The sequence below is a fragment of the Giraffa tippelskirchi genome, chromosome 11 (assembly GCF_054371585.1).
Source record: "Giraffa tippelskirchi isolate mGirTip1 chromosome 11, T2T-mGirTip1v1.2.pri, whole genome shotgun sequence".
Classification (NCBI taxonomy): Eukaryota; Metazoa; Chordata; class Mammalia; order Artiodactyla; family Giraffidae; genus Giraffa; species Giraffa tippelskirchi.
In genome coordinates this window covers 107,604,563-107,631,707 of record NC_137285.1, presented here as the reverse complement: position 1 = coordinate 107,631,707, position 27,145 = coordinate 107,604,563, and the positions used below count along the sequence as shown (strand labels likewise).

The 27,145-nt window shown below is 44.2% G+C and overlaps 1 protein-coding gene and 1 long non-coding RNA gene across 32 annotated transcripts in view; both read left to right on the top strand.

The window, feature by feature from the left end:
- The window catches only part of LOC145526208 (uncharacterized), a 418,885-nt gene that overhangs the window by 211,972 nt on the left and 179,768 nt on the right, over nt 1–27,145 (top strand). For 24 of the 31 annotated variants that reach the window (XR_014068741.1, XR_014068761.1, XR_014068757.1 and 21 more), the window contains one exon: nt 15,992–16,143. The exons of 4 other annotated variants lie outside the window; for them this stretch is intronic. Coding sequence is in view for 9 of the 27 variants with exons in the window: in XM_081541326.1 (XP_081397452.1) it covers nt 15,992–16,143 (152 nt within the window). In the remaining 18 variants the exon portion in view is untranslated. Of the gene's footprint in view, nt 1–8,858; nt 10,419–15,308; nt 15,470–15,991; nt 16,144–27,145 lie in introns of all 31 variants that reach the window. 3 more of the 31 variants (XR_014068752.1, XR_014068750.1, XM_081541321.1) reach the window with 3 other exon arrangements.
- On the top strand, nt 16,168–26,945 carry LOC145526215 (uncharacterized). Its single transcript, XR_014068770.1, has 2 exons — nt 16,168–18,592; nt 26,557–26,945. It is a non-coding gene; the product is annotated as an uncharacterized LOC145526215 (long non-coding RNA).

The following is a 27,145-nucleotide window of genomic DNA, read 5'->3' as shown; positions in this document are numbered from 1 at the left end:
TGTGCTGCTGGATAAGACTCTTTAGAGTCCCTTGGACAGTAAGGAGATCAGACCAGCCAATCCTAAAGGAAATCAACCCTGAATATTCATTGGAAGGACTGATGCTGAAGTTCCAATACTTTGGCCACCTGATACGAAGAGTTGACTCCTTGGAAGAGACCCTGATGCTTGGAAAGATTGAGGGCGAGAGGAGAAGAGGGTGACAGAAGATGAGGTGGTTGGATGACATCACCGACTCAATGGACATGAGTTTGAGCAAACTCACGGAGATAGTGAAGGACAGGGAAGCCTGGCACGGAGTTGTAAAGAGTCAGACACAACTTAGCGACTGAACACAACAACAAATCTCTGAGCTCTTATGCTTTCTGCTATTGAGATTTCTGTGCTGTGGCCCTATCAAGTTATAAGGGGCAGGTTATAGAACAGACTCATCTACTGTCATAGTTGAGCAATAAACTCAGCAGAACAGACCCTGCTTTTTGCAAAAGACTAAAAACAAATACATCAAATATTTTGTTTCTCAATGCAAAATTTTTCATATATGTCCATGTAGTTAAATAAACACAGAGAACTGATTTATAAAACATCAGACTTGAAATATCTAGGATTGCTTCCCCACGAGAGAAATTAACAACATGAAACTAAACCAAATGGAAAAATAAGTAAAATTCCTTACATTCCCTAAGACTTATCCCCAAGCTAACCCACACTGCTTCAGTATAGAAGGTCAACTCTCTGTTGCACGTCTCAACAGTCTACTGCTCTTGAATGTTCTGTCTCAGAGGAGAGAGATTGTCCTATACTCATGTGTGTGATAATTTTATCCCCCCCCCCCATTTAGAACTTCCCCATTACAGTTCTTCAAGTTATGGTGCTGCATAATTAAATAAGTAGGACCACGCTTTCTGCCCTTTGGGGCAGAGAAACTGAGAAACCTCGGGTGTCTATGGGAGGACTTTTCCACCATATTCTTCCCATAGCTGTATGATTTAGGGGCAACTTACCCAGAGATAATGGGCTTCCCTGTGGCTCAGATAGTAAAGAATCTGCCTGCAATGCATATGACCCAGGTTTGATCCCTGTGTCAGAAAGATCCCCTGGAGAAGGAAAATGGCAACCCACTCCAGTATTCTTCCCTAGACAGTCCCATGGACAGAAGGACCCTGATGGGCTACAGTCCATGGGATTGTAAAGAGTCAGACATGACTGAGCGACTGGCCCCCAGAGATAAGAAGGTGGAGAAGGTGGCTTCGTCTAGGAGCTTTAAGATGGGAATAAATGTCCCTTTTGTGTGTATGTTTGGAAATGTTGCTTTCCAGAGCCTCACCAACCAGATTAAGTGGGTTGTGGTTTTGTTCTGTTTTGCTTTGTTGGTGGTGGGGAGAGGTTATTGGGGAAATTATACTTTACCCATCTAAGGTTCAGAGTCTAAGGGTTCAGAGTGGTTTGAGCTTTTCAACTCGAGCAGTGTTTATCTTGTCCCCTCAGTTAATACTGTATGTTGTTTTCCTCTTTCTTTTACGTATTTGCTAAAAGTGCTGACCTCTCAAGGATTTTACTCAGATCTCTGAGCACCTCTCTTGGTTTACCTTTACCTGAGAAATGCCCATATCTGGCTGTATGTTCCATCTGGACAATCTCCCTTTTTTGGCACCACTCAGAGAGCCTGGTCGCCTTGGCCTTTCTTGGCCCTTGCACCTCTTTGGGGTGGAGTTAATCCCATACTTTCTTTGGGCCCCACGGAGGGTTGGTTTCTGCTCTCCTGCGCCACCTGCTGTAACCTGCTCCAAATGCAGCCTTCCGGGCTCCAGTCCCAGGCTCCCCACAGGAGCCAGAGCCAAAACCTCAGCCCAAGCAGATGTTTCTTAGGCTGCCAGATTTCTGTCCTGGTCTTATCTGTGCTGCCTCCACTGGCTCATCCGATCAGAATCTCAAATGTCCCCAGATGACTTGTCCTAAGTCACGCAGACCCTGAGCTCCTTGGCCAGAAGAAGGGAGGCTGCCAGTGGGGGATTGGTTGGTGATCAGGGGCTCCTGCCAGCTTGCTGAATATGTGGTCAGTGGACGCCAGCCTCTGCCCAGTGGTGAAAATGCAAATGGATTTCTTTCACAATATCAACACATCCAGGGCACTGATCCTTTCATGGGCTCACCAACACGTCCTCAACATGTTCCCTAACTTAGCCACTAGTTTTCTCCCGAGCTGCTCAGGAACCAGAAACTTTTTTTTTTTTTTTTAGCACTCTGGACTTTCTTATATTCTCGCAAAACTTGGTAATTCTAATCAAGGCACCCCAAAGAAACTGGAGTGCTGCTATTTATTCCCTATTCTAGGTTACAGATCTCTTGATGGTCAGGACTTTGGCATGTGTTTATTCTCTCTCACACAGCCTGGCATATAGTAGGTGACTCCCAGAAGCTTGTTGAAATGCACAGATTCTCTCCAGCCAAAATCCTTCTTGAAAGTCTTTCTCTATCTCCTATGTAAAGTTAAAACTGTCAGATCTGAGATTCTGATAGTTCATTCCTGATTTAAGCCTGAAAAAAAAAGTCTGACTTGGTAGAAAGAAATGATGAGTGATAGCTGTGATTTCTGTTAGTACTCTGATAAGGATAAGGATGGCCATCAGCTGTTGTCTCCAGCTGAGGTTAGAGAAAGTAGCAACCGTTAGAGAAAGTAGCAACATGTGTGTGCAGGGGAGAGTTGGGTTAGATAAGAGATAGAACTTCCTGAGAGCAAAGGTTACAGGAGACTCTTATAAATGGGGGTTTATGCCAGCAATCATGATAGATACACATCCAGTGGGTTCAATAAACATTTATTAAGTTGCTACATGTTGCCAACACTGTGCTAGAAGCTTGATAACATATGATTCCTGACCACAGAGAAAACTGAGACACGTAAGCAGACAATTTCAAATCATTTCCTAAGTGCCACAAGAGAGGTGTGCCTGGGGCATTGTGGGAGCATGATGAAGGGGCACTGATTCAAGCTATGTAGTCAGGGCTTCCTGGAAGAGGTGGTATATGTACTGTGTTTTACCACTGGATGAGAGAGATCTCAGTGAAAAATGCAATCAGTGTATTTTAGAAAAGGTGGATAGTTGGATTAATTGATGTAGAAACATCTGTAGATCATAGAAAATCCCTTCAGTCCTTCTGAGTTGAGTCATTTGCAGAATGATATTGTCTCATAGGAAATGTCTTACAATCCTCGTGGCAAAAGAGTGCTCAGTTTTCTGTTCCATTATTGGAATAGCCTTTCATAATTTTAGAATGGTAAAAGTAAAGGAGGGAATTTTATTTTCTCCACGCATCATGGTTGGTCCTTTAAGCAGCCTCTGTGTTTCAAAATCCTGAGCACTGCAGAGCTGGCATGCTCTGAATGCATCCGATTTGACATATCTGGGGGCTGCACACAGAGCTGTGCAGCCAGGAGCCCTAGAATGGGTATTCTCCATGCAGTCTCGGGGGCCACAGCCTGCCTGCTTGATTGGCGAGAATGGACAGGCTGCTACCTAGAAGCTCTCTCAACAGCTACTCCTTGGTCTTTGTGTGTGTGTTTAAATTAATTTTTACTGGAGTATAGTTGATTTACATGTTGTGTTAGTTTCAGGTATACAGCAAAGTGAACCAGTTATACATATATACACTTTTTAAATATTCTTTTTCCGTGGAGATCATTACAGAGTATTGACTAGCATTCCTTGTGCTATATAGTAGGTACTTATAGTTGGCTACTTTGTATATAGTGGTGTGTTTATGTCAATCTCAGTCCCTCAGTTTATTCCTCCCCGCCCCTTTCCACCTTGGTAACCTTTCTTTTCATCTTAAGTTTCTTTACATCTGTGACTCTATTTTGTTTTGTAAGTTAGTTCATTTAAACAGCTACCCTTTGAATTCCAACAGATTATTTTACCAGGCCCCATTGTACAGATGGGAAAACTGAGGCTGAAGAACATGAAGCCACCTCCTAGGTCCTGGGGAATAATGGGTGGCTGCCATGTATTAATTTAGCCTCTTGTTTGTCACTTCAGTGCTGCAGCTAGTACCTCCCCAGGGTGGGAACCTCTGAGAGGCATTTTTCCCAGAAAGAAGTGCTTTTGAAATGGCAGGCCAGTTAGTAATGGCCCGTTTCCACTGGATACCCGGCTTACTGGACTGGCATGGTGGGGGTGGGGGTTCCCAGCCTCCTGCAGGAAGGTCATTCAGCCCCAGCCATGGCAGCTGGTGTCTCCAGGCTCATACGAGGGAGGACAAAGAGTGCGGACCCGAGCCCTCTACGCCCACTTGCCCACGGCGGCCCCACAGGGTCCGTGCCAGGCGCTGTGTTGCCTCTCCACCCCCTGCCAGGGCCCCTCCGCTCATCTGCTCACTCTCAGAACTCCTGAATGGGGCTTTGTGTGCACCCCAGGAGCTGGCTGGGCAGAGCCCCGATTGAAATGCTGGACCGAGATATCTCCTCTGGGTCCAGGCGCCCCTCGGCACACTGCCCATCTCGTGGGAGGCGGGTCTTTATTTTGCTGCTGGCCTGGTCTGTTATCTGTGAGCAAGCTGGGGCCCGGGTGAATGGGAGAATATTCTTCACCCCTGCACAGTGGGGTCATGGCCAGAGCCATGGGGATGGTGGTGTCTTGGTCCCTTCCTGGGGCTCTCTTTTCCACTCTCTCTCTTTGCTAAATATTTTGCCCCCAGAGGTGACTCTCTACTAATATTAATACCAAGAGGTGCAGTTAAATGGTCCCACCTTATGTGCCAGGCATTGTGTTAATAAAGGTTTTATCCCATTGAGTTAAGACTTCTCAACAATCCCATGAGATATGTCCCCATTATTATCCCCATTTCACAGGTGAGGAAACCAAGGTCAGGAGTGTTAAGGAACTTACCCTGGTGATTCTGAACACAGATTGAATGGCCTTCAGGACATCACTCACCAGACTCGAAAGTCCTAGGGCCGCTTCTTGCTTGGCCCCTCGAGCAATCACCAGGCTTCAGGGGGCCGGCTGCCTCAGGGAAAGCCAAACAAAAGTAAAGCCTGGTTCTGGCAAAAGGCAGACAGCCTCTGGCTTTCTCAAGTCTCATCTTGTTTATACCGTCACCCCTTTGTGCTCTGTTTTAAAATAAAGTCAAGAGTAACATTTTATTTTTTGAGATAGAAGAAACTAGGGACTTCCCTATAGCTCAAATGGTAAAGAATCTGCCTGCACTGCAGGAGACCAGGGTTCGATCCCTGGGTCAGGAAGATCCTCTGGAGAAGGGCATGGCAATCCACTCCAGTATTCTTGCCTGGAGAATCCCATGGACAGAGAAGCCTAGCAGGCTACAGTCCATGGGGTTGAAAAGACTCAGGCATGACTGAGCGACTAACACACACACACACAGGGACGTATAAGGAAAAAATTGAGGAAATTTTTCCATGTTGGAAATTTTGCTGAAGAACCCTACCCTCGCTCTCGGGAAACAAAATGGTTTTGTGAGGCAAACACGACTGAAAACTAGAGCCCAGGATTGGCCTTGGGGTGACCCTCTGCTGTGGCCCAGAGTCTTGCTCTCACGAGGGGATAGAGCTTAATTCCAGGTGGCCGAATCTTCAGTGCTCTCAGGCACCAATTTGGCTTTGACTTTTTTCTTAGTAGATAGAAGCAGTGGTCATGGCACCATCTGTATTCACACGCATCTGGCAGGGCTGCCTAGCTTGAGAGACATGGTCCAGGGCAGTCTTATGGAGCAAAGCTCAGTGGCCCTTTTCAGGCACAGACATTATAACCGTGGATTTTAGAACAATCCTGTTAGCTGAGCCAAATGGCCAGCTGGAAAGGGCTGTGAGTATTTCTCTATTGGCAGAGAGGCTAGAGCCATCTATGGTCAAACAGACAAAAACAGCAGAAAGAATGCAGTTTAGATCTTGAGAAGAACTTCCCAGTTTGTGTCATGGTATACTGATAATCAGGCACAACAAATTGTCCTTTAGAGTCTGTATTTGCTTGTTTCTTTTTTTCATTTTCTCCTTTTTTTTTCTTTTTAAAGAAAAGACTACTCTTCACCCCTAGGCTCTTATTGCAGTACATGCTACTTCTGGGAAAAGGGGAATGAAAGTGTCAGAGGCCTTATGGAGAGGGAGATTCTTTTATGTCCATCTGTCACACATGACAAGAAGCTGTATAGAATTGGAATCTTCACAATTGTGTATGATATGGTGTGTTCCCCTCTTTCCCCCACTGTGAAGAGTTAATATCCACTCCTAGCCACTGTTGCATTTAGCCCCAGAAATGACAGTGCTGTCAAGATGTGTGAAGTAACTGAGTAATTTTTCTATGCATTATATTCCAAGTTCCTTTCTATGATCTTTATGCATTGCTGTGATATCCAAGGATCTTTACCCAAACATATTTCTCCATGAAACCATTCCCATCATCATGGAGTATTATTATGGTCTAATTGTGGTGATACATAATAAATACTTGTGTTTTCAGTAACTGAAGCATAAGCATGGCAAAGAAATCCCCATCGAAGTCAAGAGGATAGTCTGTGGACATTTGAGGCCCTGAGATGCAGGGTATCGAACAAACAAGAGTCACAAACACCCGTGAGCTCCCTGTTCTGTTCCAGCTCTTCTCCACTCAAGCTGTGGTCATTCTGTAGTGTTTTTCTTAGTAGTCCCTTGTTCCTTTTTTACTGTGCTCATCTCATTTCTGAGAGTGGAACTCACTTTAAAAGATGTAATAGTGTTAAAGTGAGCAGAATTCAAGAGCTTGAGAGATAATTCAGGATAGACATGGGAAAGGACTTTCTGATTGTGACAACGCGAATGTAGAGGAGAGAAACCCATTGAAATAGCACAAATGAAATTTACCACTAGTACATGGGCTACTGAAGCCTGAGCAACTTTCTGGGTCTCAGTCCTTTATTCATAGGGTGACATGTGAGTTTCTGGACAGTTTCCTCTTTGTGAATAAAGCTGTCCCTTTATCCATTGGATTTTGGTTGGTAAGCAATGCAGAATCACCATATTTGGACTGTGAACAGTAGGCAACAAAGCATCATCGTGAGTGAATGGAGAGGCATGTATCAGGCAGACTCAACTGAGAGTCATGTGTAAAATGGATTACAGCTGGTAGAAGCTGGTAATGGGAAACAAAATGGGAAGACAGAGGAAAAGTCCAGCAGAGAGAAAATGAGACCGTCAACCAAGGACGATGGCAGCAAGAATCAAAGAAAAGGACTGATTCAAGAAATACAGGGAGAAAGAATGGACAGAGCTTGGCAACTAAGCAGCCAGGAAGGAGGGGCTTGGGAGGGAGGAATTCACTATGACACAGTCGCTGTGCCATTTCCCCGGGGAGCAGTTGGGCATTTGTTCAGTGGCCAGTGGGAGTAACTGAACTTTCTGCACTTTTCTCGCTGAGAAACAAGGAAGAGAGGAGCAGTGGCCCATTCGCTCTGTAAACTTACCCCTATAACCTATCATTATGGGTAAACCATGGCCTTGACATAGGGTGAGTGGGATCATATGACTCCATTGCCACTGCTATGGCCCCACTCTTAAAGGTGATGCTCTCTGACCCTCAGGTTACTGTAAGTTGCTGGGGCTCTCTGCATGCAGAAGCAGGGAGAATTCTCCAAAGAACTGAGAGGGAAAAATTTTTTTAGCAGAAAGTGCGATGGCAGTATCCTGTGTGACCAATAGCACTGGGTGACATTCAGCGTTGTGAATGACTTCACACACTAACTCTTCTTGTCACCATTTTCCAACTCGTAATTCCAAGGCTCTGGTACCAGATTTCCTTGGCGTTAATGCTGAAGTGGGAAATGAGTGGCAGTTGGGTTCTGTGCTCATTGCTGTCATGCAGCCTGAAGACAGCAGGCATTGGGAAGGGTAGTGAAGATGGCATCTGATTTGCCTTCAAGATGAAAGAGTTCAGTGTGGGACCACTGGGCCTGTCTCCATGGCATCTCCCTGTCGGCCTCTCAGATAACCCGGCATCACATTCTTTACCCTGACTCCAGAACAAGAAAGAATATTCTTTCAGTAAGCAAAGCCCAGATGACTAAAGCTCTTTCTTTAAAACAAAAAGCCCGGGGGGTTTCCTCTTAGGATCCAGGTTGGTCTCTGGCCAAGGACCTATGAAAATCCCCTGAAGATGAGCATCTCTGAAGGATCCAACTGTATTAATTAAGGGCAAGAAATTTGACTCTTCTCACAACCTCATTTGATTTCCCACATTGAGGCTGCTTTTAACCTAAAGTATCCTCCCCGCTTCCTTGGTTAGAAATGTCAGTGTCTACTCTTCATTAGTTAATATAGGAAAACTAAGTATCTTTGTTGTTAGGTCAGGTAACTTTCAGTTCGTAAATTTCCCTCCAAAGCATGGAGATGGGGTTACTTCTGCCTGTCATGTTCCCACTACAGCTGGAAACTGCTAGAGAGCTTCTGGGTCAGACAGTGTGGTGTGCTTTGTTTGAGCCCATTCCTGGGAGGGTTTTCAGTATCAAGCCTCCTGCTCATAATGCCAGGTTTTTTGATAAACTTGTTGAAGTCACCTTAGTTTCCTAGAAGGTATTTATCCATCTACAAATGAGACTTGCCCTGATTTCTTTAGGTTGAAAATGACAAGGTGGATCCTGGAACCCTTTATTTTCCATCTGAGTAGGAGAGCTCAGTACTGAATGACTGCTCTAGGTATTTCTGGATACATGTGGGTCATCTTGTCCTGCGAGAATGTGTCCAAATCTTACTTTTCAAGAGACTCTGTCAGACTCTGACCGTGAACCTGCAACTGTGTTACCTTTGTTATCCATACACTGATGCCAAGAATTGATGATGCAATTCTATGATCATCTTCTTCTTGTTGTTGCAGGGCTATTTGGCTAAACTTGCAGGCACCTCTCAGAGGCAGTCAGTTCTCAATGATCTGCCCATGGATTACACGCTTTGTGAGTTATTCACAGATAATTTTTGATTCCAAACTGGCTGTGCGACTGCTTGACAGGCTCCCATGAAGATACTCCTCAAGGTTTTCCCCCTCATCCAGGGACACCTGGGGAACAGTCCACATTCTAATGTTCACGTGATAGAAAATAAACGGGAAACTAAACTGACTGAAAAGTCATCAAATGTAACAATTTCCAAATCAGGAAAAAAAAAAACAAAAAAACTTTGGAGTAATCCCTTATGGAATTGGATTATTTCTACCCAAACACCCCTCTATGATAATTAAAAAAAATAATAAAGAAAAATCAAGCAATATATAGCCCGACTTCATCTTCCTCCCAAAGCCACAACTTACAAGAATGCAACTGCAATATTAAACCCTAAACTGAGTGGAAGCTCGGGAATGAGAGAGGGTATTGACACATATAAATTCTTCTGCCAACTTGGGATCCCATGGGGCTTGCACTAAAAGCTTCCCTAGTCCTTTCTCAAGACAGTCTTCAAGGGAGCTGACTCTGAGCCATCTGGTCCATCCTCTTAAGTGGAATGAAACCCAATCAAGCAAGGTAAAACCAAAATGAAAATCAGTTGCGCCTCGTCCCCTCTTTGGTTGAGGCCTCCCATGCCTCTACCACCTTAAACGTGGAGTGTGTGCATTTTGTGAACAGAGACTGCACGGAGTGGGCCCCTGCCCTTTTCAGGAAGGGAATGTAAGCAGATCCCCAAAGAAACTGCCTGGCTCAGCGATTTAGGGGCTTGTTGTGACTGGCCTGGCCTAAAAGAATTCAGCGAGCTGCACCTTTGCCAAGGAAAATGCAAACACTTCCCCGAAACAGGCGTTGAGGGTGATGGGCTCATCTGTGAACCCAAGCAGGAAAAAGCAAGGCGGACAGAACATTCAGGAAATCGGAGAGGCTCCTTAGAGACGGTTTTCTCACTGAGCCATGGGCGGAGGCCACATGAGCTGATGAGGTGATACCCGGCAGGGTGAGTGGCGTCCGGAGTGGAAGGAGGCTGGGTGGAAAGCTTCCTCCTTCCATCCTGAACCTCCTGATCTCCCTGAGGAGCAGAGCCCCATTTCTTAGCCAGTCCGGCTCCTCCCTGGTGCCCCAGTGGTCCTCTGCTGGGCTCAGCATCTGCCACCTTGCCCTGGACCCTGAGAAGTTGTCAGGGGTGCTCTCAGCTCTTCTGAGGCCAGGAAGAGCCTTGCCATGACCTGACTCCTCCTGCTTCTTGTGGCTCCTCGCCATCTCTTTTTTTTGTTAAAAATGTAAAAGGAGCACAGACCCTGTTTTGTACATCATCTTGTGGCTCAGACAGTAGAGAATCTCCCTGCAATGCGGAAGACCCAGGTTCGATCCCTGGGTCGGGAAGATTCCCGGGAGAAAGAAATGGCAATCCCCACTTCAGTATTCTTGCCTAGAGAATTCCATGGACAGAGGAGCCTGGTGAGCTACAGTCCTTGGGTTCGCAAAGAGTCAGGCAAGTAACACTTTAGCTTGCTCAAATCCCCCTATACTTCTTGGTAGATGTTTTACATTTGGCTGCCACCGGCCCTTGCTCCCACTTTGTGACCTCTATGTCCACAGGCCTGATGACCCAACTATATACCTTGTGCTGACCATGGTCCCCAGCTGTAGCTGTTAGTAAATCAATGATTGTTAGTTGACAGTAATTAAAATTACTATGGGACATTCTTTAGCATGATTTTTTTTTTTTTACTAGTATTTCTATTTCTCTTACATGTGTGAGCATATAGGAGGTGTTCAGTCAACACATGCCGGATTCAGATTTTCCTGATGGATTAATGATCTTTTGCAGCCGGGAAGAAACTAAGTCTTATGATGAGTCTGGCTTCCTCTCTGCTTCTTTCTACTCAGGAGATCTTTAAGGACTTTGTTTCTGCTACACCCCTCAACATTTACCCTTATACCCACCTCTCACCATCTCTCGAGACCCACGACGGTTTTGGAAACACCCCCGGCATCTTGGACCTCCCTTGAGGGTCTCTCCTCCCTTCTCCCTGCCGCTGAATTCCCTTGCTGGTCTCTTGTCTCTTCCTTTTCCTCCAACCCTAAACTCGGTGTCTTTTCCCACCTCCACGTAAGCCCTCTGTCCTCTCAAGTGAAGGGAAGTCGCTCAGGCGTGTCCGACTCTTTGCGACCCCGTGGACTGTAGCCCACCAGGCTCCTCTGTCCATGGGATTTTCCAGGCAAGAGTACTGGAGTGGGTTGCCATTTCCTTCTCCAGGGGATCTTCCCAACCCAGGGATCGAACCCAGGTCTCCCGCATTGCAGGCAGATGCTTTAACCTCTGAGTCAATTCTTTAATGCATCATTTCTCTCGTCTGCTACCAGCTTAGCCCGCATTTTACAACTCGGCCCCAGCCCTCATCATACACGCAGGCCACACACATACCACATACCAGCATCCCTCCAAGTCCCGTACCTTGCTTTCTTCCTTGTTAGCAAGCTTCACCTTTTAAATTTCTCCTGTCCCTATTCTTCCATCTTCCCATCTGGCACAGGAAGTCTTACAAATACACTCAAAAGATACCATGACAGGCAACAATTTCACCTACGCTTTTTATCAGCACTGTGTGTCATGATACACTCACACTGGAGGTGGTATTTTTATTTTATTTTTTCATTTTTTGAATTGAAGTACAGTTGATTTACAATGTTGTGTTAGTTTCAGGTTATAGCTAGTGTTTCAGTTCTACATATCTATCCTTTTTCAGATTCTTTTCCATTACAGATTATTATGAAATATTGAGATAGTTCCCTGTGCTATACAGTAGGTCCTTTTTAGTTGTCTGTTTTATATATAGTAATGTGTTAATTGCATCCTCCTCACTTATCCCCCTCCCCTGCAATTTCCCCTTTGGTAACCATAAGTTTGTTTTCTGTCTGTGGATCTATTTCTGTTTTGTAAATACATTTATTTGCATTGGAGGTGATATTGTTAAAATTTACTATAATCTGGCTTTTTATAATCCTTATTAATTTTAGATTCTGCCTTTATATTCTGAACATAATGCATACCATTTTTCTTTTCCTTTGTTTCCATGTCTTACTGATGCATTTTACATATGTATATTTTTGCTCATTTCCCCATTAGAATGGCCAACAATGAAATTAACTTTGGAGGCAGTCTTCAAGTAGAGATCAGGCAACACTCAAACAGAGAGGAGAGGGAAGAAATTCAGACATGAAGGGGGCGGGTGGATCTTTGACAAGCTGGCTTCTAAACATCTCTTTTAAAACCTGAGAGTCTCCATAAACTGATGAGCGTATGGGAATGTGGCCTTCTCCTTTGTGTTTTGCACTATACTAAATGGTATTTGCCTCACCTAGGAAGTACTTAAATATTGGAATTACCAGAGAGAGTGAAATAAATGATTCTGTTCAAGGGAAAGAGAGGAAAAGACGTAAGCACATTTTTTATTTAGATGATCACTGAATATATTAGGGTGTGAGATCCCTCGATAGGAGTTACATGCTCTATGGGAGGATTTCCTGCGTTTCTTTTGTCCTTTCTCCTTTTGGCACTCAGGTTGTTCAGAGACCCCAACGCTCTCAGAGCTAGAGGGATGCCTGGGGTTACTTCTGTCCAGGAGGTCTTCCTGGAGCCTGGGCCCATCCTTTGACCAAGGAACTTCCAACAAAAGAACCTTCCTGATCTTCTCCAGACAGAGAAGATCCTTTTACTTTTGGATTGAGCTAGCAGAATGTTTTTCTTCTGTGAGTCAAAAAGCATTCTCTTTGGAGTGTCTCCCCACTGGTTCCACCATATCCCCTCAAACCTAGAGGAAATCCCATCACTTCCTACGCGAGAGCCATTTGGGTAGTCGAGACGGCAGTTATTTCCTGTATGGAGTTGTGTCTTCACCTGCGAAAACATTTCCACTTTTCCAGAGTCCTCCTGAGATTACTGCTGGTCTCTTCTATCCTACGGCTGTTCTATCATCAGCGTGCTTGATTTTGCCTGCTGTGGGGTCCAGAGCAGAAGGGGATGCTCTGACTAGCCCAAAGGGGAACAAGAGTCTCCCTCCCACCCCCGTTGTTTTCCTGTTCTTCTACCCCTGACCCTGTGTCCTTCACATGCTCCAGACCCTCTGTTATTTCCTCCTTTAGAAATATTCCTGGATTCTTATTCCATCCTTCATAGCAGACCTGTCCCTGAAGGTCCTCACGTTGAGAAAAGGAATCTTTTGTTTTGTTCTTGCAGCTTTCCATGAATTCCCCAAATCCTTAGTGCTGTTTTTTTTTTTTTTTTACTTGACTTCAGTTTATAACAACGTGTAAGCATCTTCACACCAGGGAGGCCTGGTGTGCTGCAGTCCATGGGGTCACAAAGAGTCAGACACAACTGGGCAGCTGAACAACAGCAAGCATCTTTAGGGTGGGTTGCCTTTTTTGTATTCGGTCCAGAGCCCAGTATAGGTCTGAGAAATATTTAATGAGTCTGTGTTATGAGTTGACATTTCTCCTTCGTCACATCATTTCATTTTCTTTTGCTCAGGGTGTTTGTGTGTTTGTTTTATCTTCAGTTCTATGGTGTCAAGGTTGCTTATGGAGAAGGAGCCAATGAAGAAGGCATTTATTTTTATTTTTTTATTTTTATTGAAGGATAATTACTTTACAATATTGTGATGGTCTCTAAAAAGCAGACATCACTTTGCTGACAAAGGTCCCTATAGTCAAAGCTGTTCTTTTTCCAGTAGTCATGTATGGGTGTGAGAGTTGGACCATAAAGAAGGCTGAGCACTGAAGAATTGATGCTTTCCAATTGTGGTGCTGGAGAAGACTCTTGAAAGCCCCTTGGACTGCAAGGAGATCAAATCAGTCAATCCTAAAGGAAATCAACCCTGAATATTGAAGTACTGATGCTAAAGCTGAAGCTCCAATACTTTTGGCCACCCGATGTGAAGAGCTGACTCATTGGAAAAGACCCTGACGCTGGGAAAGATAGAGGGCAGGAAGAGAAGAGAGCAACAGAGAATGAGATGGTTGGATGGCATCATTGACTTTAATGGGGATGAGTTTAAGCAAACTCTGAGAGATAGTGAAGGACAAGGAAGCCTGGCATGCTGCAGTCCATGAGGTCACAAAGAGTCGGACATGACTTGGCTACTGAACAAAGGCCATACATCAACATGAATCGGCCATAGGCATGCATGTGTCCCCTCCCACCCGAACCCCCAAGTCTATTATTTTTACTCCCAGTTCAGTTTTTCCACGTGGTTCAGCACAGAGCTGCTACCAACATCAGGGAGGTAATGGAGTTTAAATAGAGATCGGTGGGAACTGGCTTGAATTTTGGCTTGCTGAAAGTAATATGCGGTGGCCCAAGTCCCCTGGCCAGGATAGCTGGAAGAGTCATGGAGGCAATATGATATGGTGGAAAGAGCTCCAGGCTGAAACAGATTTAGGTTTGATCCCTATCATGGTCACTTATTTTATGGGCACTTAACCACTCTGAACTCAGTTTCTTCATCTGTAAAATGGGGCTAACCCAACTCCATCTCAGAAATGGTATGAGGGTAAAACGAGACAGCGTGTCACCACACATGTAGTGGCATGTGAACTCTAGCCAGGGCACTGTTGTCGTTCTGTAGTTTCCTTACTCTGTTCTAGCAAATAAAGAGCATCTCAGTAGGCCCACTGGCTGTTTCCTTTGCTTTTGATATAATCACATAATGATGCAGTCTCTCCAGCAGGCTTGCTCTGCATCTCCTGTCTGTGTCACACCCAGCACACTGTTCTCATGATTGTCCAGTCGATCAATATCAATACTCCTTCAGGGTGCAGCTTATTGTCCTGCACCAAGGAAGGTCTGGGAGTCCCCCCATCCCCATCTCTCCATAGATTGAGCACAGTCTAAGTGGGGGAAGGGCAGGGAAGTCAAGAGACTTGGGCCCTTAACTCCACCAGTGGCTTCTCTAGGGCACTGGACACGTTTCTTGGGTGCATGATCCTCCGATTCTGTTTTCAGATAGAGTGGTATATTTGATTTCCTCCTTGCCAGCCAGGGTGGGACTTCCCTGGTGGCTCAGATGGTTAAGAGTCTGCTTGCAATGCCAGAGACCTGGGTTCCGTCCCTGGGTCAGGAAGAAGAAGGAATGGGTCAGGAAGAAGAAGGAATTCCCTGGAGAAGGGAATGACAACCCGCTTCAGTATTCTTGCCTGGAGAATCCCATGGACAGAGGAGCCTGATGGGCTACGGTCCATGGGGTCACAAAGGAGTCAGACAAGACTGAGCCACTAATGCTTTCATTTTCACTACTACTTGCCCACCAGGGTAGTTGGGAATGAATGAGATGGTCTCTCCAGAGAAAGACACTGTTTGAACATAACAGTCTGTTTCCATCAAGGTGGGGAGCAGGAAGTTGCCAGGACTCCAAAAGGCCGGATGTCAACACCAGTGTGAGTCCAGGAGCCTGGCCCATCCTCCTGTCCTCAGATGGCGGACATCACCCCTGTCTCCCCAAAAGAGTCCCGTGTGAATATCCGACTTCATGATCCGTTAGGGCCGGTGAGGGAATTGGACGTGAAACAGAGGCAAGGGGTGGCCAATCACCACATCCACACAGAGCATAAACTGCAAGCTCATGACTCATGCCATACTCACCTGGACCAGAGACCCCCAGGCACTGGAAACTGTCTCCCCAGACTGTTTCTCTCATCAGTTACGGAGGACCTCAATCCTGCAGCTCACGCTGGGACTGTTATTTGTGGCTGGAACGGGTCTCCACAGCCCTGGGCGGGGGCACGCCCCTGGGGTGTGTGCACACCTCTCCCACTGCTCCCAGAGGCCCTGGTCTGGCTGGGTACCGCCTTGCCATGCCCCGCATCTTCCACAAGGGGGAGCCCCCGGAGGGCAGCGGAATTTGGGAAGCGCTGAAGTTTTCTCCTCCTGTCCTCTAGCTGATTTTCCCGAACCCAACTGTTAGATTCCTTTGTTGCAATGTTGGGGCCTGAGCTGACACTTTTGGAGGCTGCGGGTGAGAACCACAGCTGATCTGCCATCTTTCCTGGTTTGTTGTTCTTTACCTAGCATCATCAGCTAAGGAGGAAAAGTAACAAAGAACTTGAAGAATTTCATGGCTCCCAGGCCCTGGATGGAGGCAGGCAGCATCAGGCAGCTTCGGACAGAGAACCGTGGAAGCCGAGGGGCAGCCGGGATGTGCCTGTGGCTGCAAAGCCCAGGTAGGTATCTGGGAGGGGTTGACAGAGGGGCGCCCGGGGCCAAGAGCCCCTGATGGTGGGAAAAGTGGACGGACAGGAGGGAAGGAGGACGAGCAGTGCAGACAGGACCTGAGAGGTTGAGGGAGAGTGAAGGAGGAGCCCCAAAAGAGTGCAGAAGAAAAAGTGATGCAAAAGAGTGACCTTGGAGCTGGAGAGGGAAGGTTTGGGGGCTGACTCAGAGACTTCATTTGAAGTTGGTTCCAGCTCGGCTGCCCTAGAAACTTTATAGGACATCAGAGGCCGAGAGTTTGAGAGCAAAGGCTCCGTTGCAGAAGAAATTTCAAAGTGAGTAGGTGTGCCTGGGAGTCTTTCTAACCATTCGGGTTGTGTGTCATCGAGCCACACCTACTCCAGCTTTTCTACCTAAACCAGGAGGATTCCTCGCCTGATGGTGTGTTCAGATTCTCTCTACCTGGAACCACCGTCTCGGGCTTTCCCTCCATACTTCCAATGCCCGCAGTTACTCTTGAGAATGACTAGGAGGCAAGTTCTCATTCTGCCACTTAGTGAGATTCACTTAAGCAAGGAAACCTCAGTGTCTTCGTTTTCCTTGCCTATAAAGGGAGATAATAACATAATATATTACTGATGAGCCTTATAGGATTTTTCTGAGGATTGAGTAAGTACAATAATGTGAATAAATGCTCTTAATAGATTATAATTGCTAGCTAAATAAAAGATGGCATTAATAGTAATTAATCAGTGAATATACCCTTCCTACTCTCAGTGGGGTGTTTTCCTTCTGGGCTTTGGAAGAACCTGTGTGAGTATGTGTGTGTGTCTAAGTGCATATGTGTATCTGTATATATGTATATCTTTGACAGATAAGTGGGAAACTTTGTGTTCTTTCGCTTTCAGCCACCTTCAAATGTTCCTTTTCGCGGCCTCTGCTGCATTTTTCTATTTTTCAAACACGCGAATAATGATTGATGGTGTCTGCTTGGCTCCCTGGACAAGTGATTTGTCTGTGTCCTGGACACTGTGCTGCCCAGGTCAATGTCATACCATGCCTTAGGCACATGATCAGACCAAATACGCTTAGAAGAAGCAAATAAGAGGTTGTTTTTATAATCCCATCATCATATTCCCTGACAACGTTCTTTCCAGTCCGCTTGTTATTCACAGAAATGCCTCACATGGGAGGTTGGGTTCTGCATTCTGAGTCAGGCTGGTTCAAGCAACCTATGAAGGCTGCTGAGCTTGGCTTTGATACCTGTGGACACATTCACTCTTTCTTGGGGTTTTCCAGATGACTGTGGTATATGGGGAAGGCAGTGTAGACCAGGACAAATCCTTTGACTTCACTGAGCTATCTCTTCCCCATCTGTCAGGTGGAGTCACTACTCCCTTTCCTTCCTGTACCCCTTCCTGTAGGGACACCCAAGATAGATGTAAGGTACTCCTAAGATCATACCTGAACCCTCTGAAAGTCTGTAACTCTACAGTGTGACCTTATTATAAGGTATCACCATTGCTATTCTGCAGGTTTTTCACTAGGGATTTACCTGCCTTTCACAACTTTATTTTAAAAGCTATCTTTTCCTAGATGTTAATGTACTCTCCTTTTCATCTCCGCCAATTGGCTGATGAGTCAAATATTTACAGAGACGCTAAGTGATACACTTACTTTCAAAAAACTGGTATCATGTACAAATCAGATGTATACATGTACAATGTGTACATAGACTGTATTTTTCTAAAACCACCAAACACATATATATTCCTTCTATTTTCAAGCATGTACTTACTCCCTTTTAAGTACAAAATATACACAAATATATATTTGAGCAAAAGACATATACTGACATTCATGCAACATACTTACGTAGCAGATTTAATGGGCAAGAGGAATGAACAGAAACCCTATCAGCATTCCAGCTCCTTTAGAGTCCCAAAGTGACCGCAGTACACAATTCACGTGGTTAAAAAAATCATGGATCAATTTCTGCCCTGTTCCTAGTAATGAATATCAATATCTTGCCTCTTCCAGACAGACTCTCAGCAGCTTCAGATAATTTTAAATGTTTTTTTTAAAATACATTTGCAAAGTCAATTATTTTGAAACTCATTTGAAGCAATTAAAAAACATCCTGACATTTTAGGTGATATTTTTTCCTAAGTAAAATAATTATAAATAATACTAATTATGAGCAAATCATTCAGTTACTCTCAGCCTGGTTCAACCTTTAGGTTAATAAACCAATCCATTAAAATTCATCTTGCTCAAAGGACCAATTTGTTAAAAAAAAAAAAGTAGCGACCTTTCACCACAAGTATGATTGATATTTTCTTTAACAATAATCAGAGCTGTCTTTCCCAGAAGAGAGTGTGGTCAACTGGTAGGTGTAGAAAGCTAGGGTTCCTTTATGCCTGCTCTCAATAATATTTCTTGTGCTAAATCGCTTCAGTTGTGTCTGACTCTGTGCAACTCCAAGGACTGTAGCCCACCAGGCTCCTCTGTCTGTGAGATTCTCCAAGCAAGAATATTGGAGTGGGTTGCCATGCCCTCCTCCAAGGGATCTTCCCAACCCAGGGACCAAATTTAAATCTCTTATGTCGCCTGCATTGGCAGGAGTGGTGCTAGGGATTACCACTAGCACCACCTGGGAATCCCTAATATTTCTCAGTTAGGTACAAAATGATGTTGATGAAGATGGTAATGGGAATACACAAAACTAAAACTCTGATTTCAAGAAGTACTGAAAGAGATGTAAGTTTCAGGACAGTTACTCACAAAAACTGACAGTATCGTTCTTAGCACTGGGAAAGATTTTAGCCCCTCTGTCTGCCTCTGGTGTTTCATTTCCTTCAAGGATGTAGGCCTGGGATTTGCAAATATGGCCCATTGGCCAAATCCAGTCCACCACCTGTTTTTGAGATAAAGTTTTATTGGAATAAAGCACATCCTTTCATTTGCATATTATCCATGGTTGCTTTCCTGCTATAAACTCAGAATTGAACAGTTGCAGTAGATGCCATATGGCCCACAAAGCCTAAAATATTTATTTGGCCCTTTACAGAAATGTTTGCTGACTCCAGGTGCAGGATGATGGGAAAAAAAGCAGTTATCTTTGAATGTACACCAACAAGTAATATTGAAGCAGCACTTTACAGTTTACAAAGTCTGACAGCATTATTTTGCAACTTAACGGATGAGAGATTGCAAACTTTTCTGTGGTCATTCAGCCATTATGTGGTGTGGGTAGGACTTAGCCTCTGCCCTCATGGCAGCCTGGAGGGAAGCGGTCCATGGAGGTGGCTCTCAGGCTGAAGTGATGGCCGTCCATCTCTTTCATCCGCCCAAAAGTGCTTGCTGCTGAAAGATGGTTGAGGAAGCAAAATTCTTCACATTCTGTTCCCTCTTTATCTGACCTTGACCTGGGTGATTTTAACCTTGTTCCACTTCTGTGTCCCTATTCTCGTAATCAGAATGGTGAAAAAGTGAAAGTATCAGTCACTCAGTTGTGTCCAACTCTTTGTGACCCCATGGATCATAGCCCGCCAGGCTCCTCTCTCCAGAATGGTACCAATAAACAAAAAGGAGAGGAAAGTGCTTTGCAGTCAAATAAAGCTAAGCTTTATTGCGTCAGCTCTCGCTTATCCACACTGAAGGAATGTGTCTGCCCTGAAATTGGCACTTGGGGTGGTGATATTCTGAAACAGCCAGGAACAGCAGTCTTGGTGGAATATGCTATCTTTTGTAAAGTTTGCTTTTTGAAATGGTAGATACCTCTCAGTTATTTTTTTCTTTTCCCTGGTTTATGGTCAAAATTATATTTTCTTCCCCGAGCTTGTTCTGTCTACTAGCAAGATGGACCACAGGTGCTAGGAATGGGAGGCAGGAAGGCTGGGATCTTGCCTTTGAGATCTATGGATCTAAATCAATTTCTTTGCAGAGACCAAATATCTTCTTAATCTTATATTTTCTTGGAAAGGAGATAAGGTATAAAGCAAGAGAGATGAGAGTAAAAAAAATTCCAAGTCAAACCTTTCCTGAAGATTCTGAGTCAAAAGGATTTTTTTTTTTTTTGGTCTTTAATTTTTTTTTTTTAATTGGAGGATAATTGCTTTATAGTGTTGTGTTGGTTTCTGCCATACAACAAGATGAATCAGCCATAAGTATACATATGTCCCCTCCCTCTAGAGCCTCTCTCCTACCCCTTACCCCATCCCACCCCTCTAGATTATTACAGAGCATCAGGTTGAGCTCCCTGTGTTATACTTCTCATGAGCTATCTATTTTACTTATGGTAATGTATATTTCAGTGCTACTCTCTCAATTTGTCCCACCTTCTCCTTCCCCTGATGTGTCCAGAAGTCTGTTCTCTATGTTCCAGAACCCTGCTAATAGCTTTATCAGTGCCATTTTTCTAGATTCCATATATGCTTTATTCTGTGATATTTGTTTTTCTCTTTCTGACTTACTGCACTCTGTGTAACAGGCTCTAGATTCATTCACCTCAGTAAGATTGACTCAAATTCATCCCTTTTTATGGCTGAGTAATATTCCATTGTATGTATGTACCACAGCTTCTTTATCCATTCAATTGTCAATGGACATCTAGGTTGCTTCCATGTCCTAGCTATTGTAAATAGCTCTGTGATGAACATTGGGGTATATGTGCCTTTTCCAGTTATGATTTTCTCAGGGTGTATGCCCAGTAGTGGGATTGCTAGATCATATGGTAGTTTTATTCCTAGTTTTTTACAATAAATCTCTGTACTGTTCTCCATAGTGGGTGTATCAATTTACATTCCCACCAACTGTGTAAGATGGTTCCCTTTTTTCCACATCCTCTCCAGCATTTATTGGTTGTAGATTTTTTGGTGATGGCCATTCTGACTGGTGTGAGGTGATACCTCATTGTAGTTTTGATTTGTATTTCTCTAATAATGAAAGATGCTGAACAGTTTTCATGTGTTTGTTGACCATCTGTATGTCTTCTTTGGAGAAATGTCTTATTAGGTCTTCTGCTAGTTTTTTGATTGGATTGTTTGTTTTTCTGATATTGAAAAGATAAGGATTTAAACAATTGATCTAACTCAGCTTTTCTGCTCAACAGTGTTTATCTGGAGTGTCCTCTCTGGCAGGCACCACTAGGAGCTGAAAGAGTATCACATTGACTAAGATTCAGATATTCTTCAGAAATGATTTGTTAGAGAAATGAACCCACACATATGTGTCTATACAGTAAGCCTCCTACATAGGAACGTTCAAGTTTGTGAACTTGCAAAGGTGCAAATGTGCATTCTCATGTCTAATCGTGTAAGAGTTCACATTTCTGATTTACATTGTCACGTGTGTGCGTCCTCTACAAGTGGTTGTGCTCTTGTGCACTTTACCATGCAGTGGTGTATAGAGTACAGCAGTACAGCATCTTTATTTCAAGCCCAGCATGTCCAAAAGCAAACAGAAAAGAAACATTGATGTAGCTGGTACTACTAAGAAGAGCCAGCTATTGTACTGTACTTTCCAAGATACTGTACTGTAAGATTAAAAATGTTTATTTTTCATGTGTTCATTCATTTTTTATACATTATTTGTGTATTGCAGTACAGTACTATGTAGCCAATTGTGTTAGTTGGGTACCTAGGCTAACTTTGTTGGACCTATGGACAAATTGGACTTATGAACATGCTCTTGGAATGGAACTCATTCGTATGTAGGGAACTTACTGTAATTAAAGGAAAGGGAACAGAGATAAAATGTGCACATGCTCGAGAAGACATTATCTTCTTTATTGAGTAATCACTGATGATACTGTGGAGGAAGTGGTGTTTGGTGAGACTTAAAGAGTATGTAAGTTTTAGACATTTGGAAAAGGTAGGTGTTGGGAATGCTAGGAAGAAACAAAGGGAGCGAAGTCATAGAGCAAAGTATAGGATTTGTGTGTGATCAGAAAGTCTTTCGTCCTGTTTGGAGCATATGGTTATGTGAGTGTCCAGAAGGTATGCAAGGTAGAATAGGTCACAGTCAGAATCTAAAGGGAGGTACAGATTTAAAAGTTTGGTCTTTATTCTATAGATGATGAGAACCATCACATATTTTTCTGCAGCAGAATTACATGACCATACCTGTGATTTATTGAAAAAGAGTGTAACAGATGTTTGAAAAGAACTTGCATGGAAGGTAATCAGTTAGCAGCTAGAGCAGTGATCCAGGCAAGGTGAATAACATTAACTCCTTTGTCTTGTGCTATATTTGCAGGAATGCTCCTCTACAACCTGGCTGTCATAGGTTACAGCATTGGCTGAGGGCTTTCCAAGGGCATTTATTTAATGGCATGCCAGTGGCATTTACTCATAAAACCAAAAAGCCATTGGGGCCAGAAATAGGGGTTTTGGTTACTTCCCCAGACAGGATGCAGTTGGGGTGATTATACATGTGATTCATCGAGGTCGGGAAACAAGTCCTCCACAAACAAACACCCCTCCCCTCCAAGCCCAGTGACTCACGGCTTCTTCACTCTGGAAAGCTCTGGAGTCCAGGCAGAATGTGAGGTATGATGTTAAATCATAAATCCTTGGTGTTCATTGTTACAAGAGAAACATTTTTATTCATTCTTTTCGCTCATTGAAGCAATAAATATTGAGTGAACTCTTACTGTTTTAGACACAAAGACATGGAGTTATAAAACATAGTTCCTGCCATAAAATATTTTCCAGTTTAGCTAAGAAACAGGTGTAACATGTGTATTATCATAGAGAGATACAAACAGTACAAAAAGGTCAGAGGAAAGACCCATAACTGCTCTGGGAAAGGAGGAGCAGCATTGGAATTGGGTCCTGCCCTGTTCATCATTCATTCATGCATTCATTCAGCAAATGAATTGTCAAGGACTTACTATATGCCAGTATTCTTGCCTGGAGAATCCCATGGGCAGAGGAAGCCTGGCAGGCTGCAGTCCACGGAGTCACAAAGAATCGGATACAACTGAGTGACTAGGCACACACACATATGCCAGGCATTGTTATGAGCATGAGATTTCATGCTTTTGCAACTCAGATGTTAAATAGGGCTGGGAGCCAAACACATTGCTGTCCTCAGGGAATGTACTTATAGAGGAGCGTTACGGGCTTCCCTGGTGGCTCAGTGGTAAAGAATTCACCTGCCAGTGCAGGAGATGCAGGAGACATGGGTTCAATCCGTAGGTCGGGAAGATCCCCTGGAGAAGCAAAAGGCAACCCACACTAGTATTCTTGTCTGGGAAATCCCATGGACAGAGGAGCCTGGCGGGCTATGGTCCATGGAGCTCCAAAAGAGTTGGACCTGACAACTAAACAACAACAGCAGCAGCAAGAGGAACATTACAGAGGCGGGGGAGCTCGCACTTCATTCAAAGAAAGAACAACATAGTCAAAAAGAAGCATGGATCTCACCCTACTAGTAAAGAATAGAGAGGAATGCTCAGGTTTAGGAGTACCCAGTGTGACAAGGGGGCTTATTTATAGACCTTAAACGGGATGCGCAAGTTGCCCTGGTATTCTTTGGCAAGAGTTGACAGAAAATGGAGGTTCTTCTCACATGGAGACTCATGCCATTGAGTCCCCAGACTTTCTGATTTTGCAGTGCCTATCGGGCAACTGGCGTCACTGTTTTCAGGGATCCGAGTTCTGTGGTTTGAACTCACAGATGATTTTTCTGTACCTCTGTCTGACTGTCCTGCAGTAGCCCAGTGCCATGAACATTAAAACTGAAGACACTGGCTGCATCCTTGCTTAAATATCCAGGTCAAATTCTGTCACAGCCAACTCTGGCTTGGAGGTCACACCTGATTCTCATTTTATCAGGTTGTCTAAAATAACCCAGCCATGAGGTGGTTATTGTTATGGTACTCATTGGAACGGAATTTGACCTATATAAGGGAAAGAACTAGGACAGAAATAGTTCTTCAGCCCATCACAGACTTGGAGAAATCCAGTATAAGCAGCTGCAGAATCATCGAGTTGGAAGGGACTCAAGGTGACTTAGGTGTTATTGGCACCTGCCTCCAGGCAGATATATGCCTGTCTGGAAATTTAATATAAATTCTAGAAGTCATTATTTTAACAATACATAAGAATCTGCCCATCCTGAATAGTATAGTTCCCTTCAGGGCAATGATGCTGCCTAGCCTCAGGCAAAACATCTTTGAACCTCCTAGTCTACACTAGACCTCAGAACCCATAGCATATTCTTTTGAATATACTTTGGAGGAGGAAATAGTTGTCTTTGGAGGCTGTTTTGCATTTTCTACAAACCAAGTGCTGTATCCAGTTGGTCCAGCAGAATGATACCATTTTTGATTGAAAATGAATTTCAATGCAGCTGTGAAATGATGAGGTGACATTTTTGTTTGGCTTATAACTAGTTCAAAGGAGATTTACCAGCACTTGCAAAAGTAACAAGTACATATTCTCCCAGATGGCTAATTTGTGGGTCTGTGAGCTCTGGTTAGCTGTACAATTCCTCATTCTACTTGGTGAACTGCTTGAGGTCAAGGAGTGTGCCTTGTCTCAAAATACCCACCTACCACAAGGGCAGGTGCATGCCAGGGGCTATTTGTAAAATTAAACAAAATTTATATTTATAGAATTAATTATATCCTATAATTAGAATTAATTATATTAGAATTATTTATATATTAATTATATTTAATTTATATTTATAGAATTTAACAATAATGGCGTCAGTTTACAGTCATGTCATGAACTCTTTGTCTGTTTTGATATTTTCACCAAATATGAACCCTGTGATCACTTCTTACCTTGAGGCTAATTGCCCAGCATGTGGCAACAAGGCAGCAGTCTGTGTGGTTGTGACACTGCTCTGGGAGAGAATTCAGCTTCTGCGTTGAGCTGGATGGCTGACTTTGGGAAAAGTGCGTGAGCCTGTGTCCCCATCTTTAAATAAAGAGGTTGAACTCGATGCTGGGAAAAGGCCCATCTGAGAAATAAAATATCAAGGAGCTACTTGGCCCCTAACTCTGTGCATGTTGTGGGCTATTTTCATAAGGTCTTAGTGTCAATCCAGATTCTTGTGTTTTCAGGTGACAGAAACCCGACTCAATTGAGTTGAGGTAGAAAGACAAACCTCAGCCAAAGCAAGGGTCTACCAAACTCCAGAAATAACCCAAGTCAGGGATTCAAACCCTTCCCAGACACCCTTCCTCCAGCTTGTCCTGGACTTCTCTCTCCAGGTCAGCTCTGTTCTCTCAAATCTGCTTCCTTGGTGAGCCTGAAGAAATTTGCAAAATCTCTGGGAAGTCCTCTGGGCCAGGGGAACAAGCTAATGTGACTGGCAGCTGCTACTCCAACCATGAGGTTGGTTGGAGAGAGGGGTGGCTCCCCCAGAGAAAGGGCTGCTGCACAGCCCCACACTGGAGCCCCTGGAAAGCCTGCCACCCCGTTTGTCACCCATGTTCCTCTCAGCTCCACACATATCGGGCTGGGCCCCTTCTACTCTTCTTGAAGCTTCTGCCCAGCTTCACTGTCTCTGAGGGCTAACTGTCTGGGTAGCAACATCCCTCCCAATTTCCCTGGTGTTCCCAGGGCACCTTGAACCCATCTGTGTCTCGGAAGGACAACTCCTCATGTTGCCTGCTGTGGTCTGTTGATAGATTTTTCTTCCCCATGAGACTGGGAGCTCCTCAAAGGCCCCAACTGCCTTAATTGGTTTTGTGTTACATTATTTATTAGATTATTTATTTATTAGTGATTGACAGCCTACTGTATATTAGGTTCTGGGCGGTCAAAAGAGAAGGAACCCAAGATCACTGTTCTAAAGATGACCAAGGTCAAGTGGGAAACGTATGATAAACAGGCACTTGGAGTAGAGTGAGGTTGTGGGAGTCCTCCACAGATGTCCACACTGGTCAGTAGGAGCACAGGGCACACAGGAGAGGCTCCTTCCTAAGCAAGGATGGGGTGGAGAAGGTCAGGGAGAGTTTCTGAGAGGTAGCAAGGGCCTATCCCGGGTCTGTGCTGGGTTCTGTTGCATAGGATTGAACGTGGTTGTACAGTCTAGAGGGAGGGCACATTCTTCAGGGATCCCTGAAAGTACAGTGTAACAACAGGCTTATGTTTGAGTGGGACAGATAAGGCAGACATACACGAAATAATTGAAAAATTGGACAGTTTCCAATGAAGTATTTATTTTATTTTTGCACAAGGAGTATAGAAAAAAAATTGAGATTATCATGGACTTATAAGAGTCATCCTTCAGGACTCCTGGGTTGGGAAGATCCCCTGAAGAAGGGATAGGTTACCCACTCCAGTACTCTTGGGCCTCCCTGGTGGCTCAGACAGTAAAGAATCCCCCTGGAATGTGGGAGACCTGGGTTCGATCCTTGGTTGGGAAGATCCCCTGGAGGAGGGCATGGCAACCCACTCCAGTATTCTTGCCTGGAGAATCCCTATGGACAGAGAAGCCTGGTGGGGTACAGTCCATGGGGTCACAAAGAGTCAGACATGACTGAACAACTAGCACTTTCACTTTCAGGACACGTGGGCACTGCGTCACTTCATGGGGAGTTGACAGTGCTAAATCTGAAATCAGAGAGGCTGGGTTTCAGTCTCACTCTGCCAGCTATGAGTTTGGTGGTAATACCTCAAGTCTCTAATTTCTATATCACAAAGTGAAGATGCTAAGATTTGTCTCTCAGAGTTATACTGAGGATAAAATAAGACACACAAATGAAAGTACTTCATAAACCATAAAGCACAGTACAAACTTGCTATTCTTTAAATCTGTTTTTTGTTACAAGAGAGTTCTTAATTGACAAGAATATTTTAAAATATGAAAAATAAATAAATACAATTACATGGAAAGATACAATATTCACATTGAGAGTTATGTTAATTTTACTTGCTGGCTAAACATTGTGGTTGATGCCATTGCAAAATGAATCACATGTTAATGAGTTGACTGACATCTCATACATTTCTGACTCTGAGGATAGGGCAGTCTGACTCAGCTGGCCAT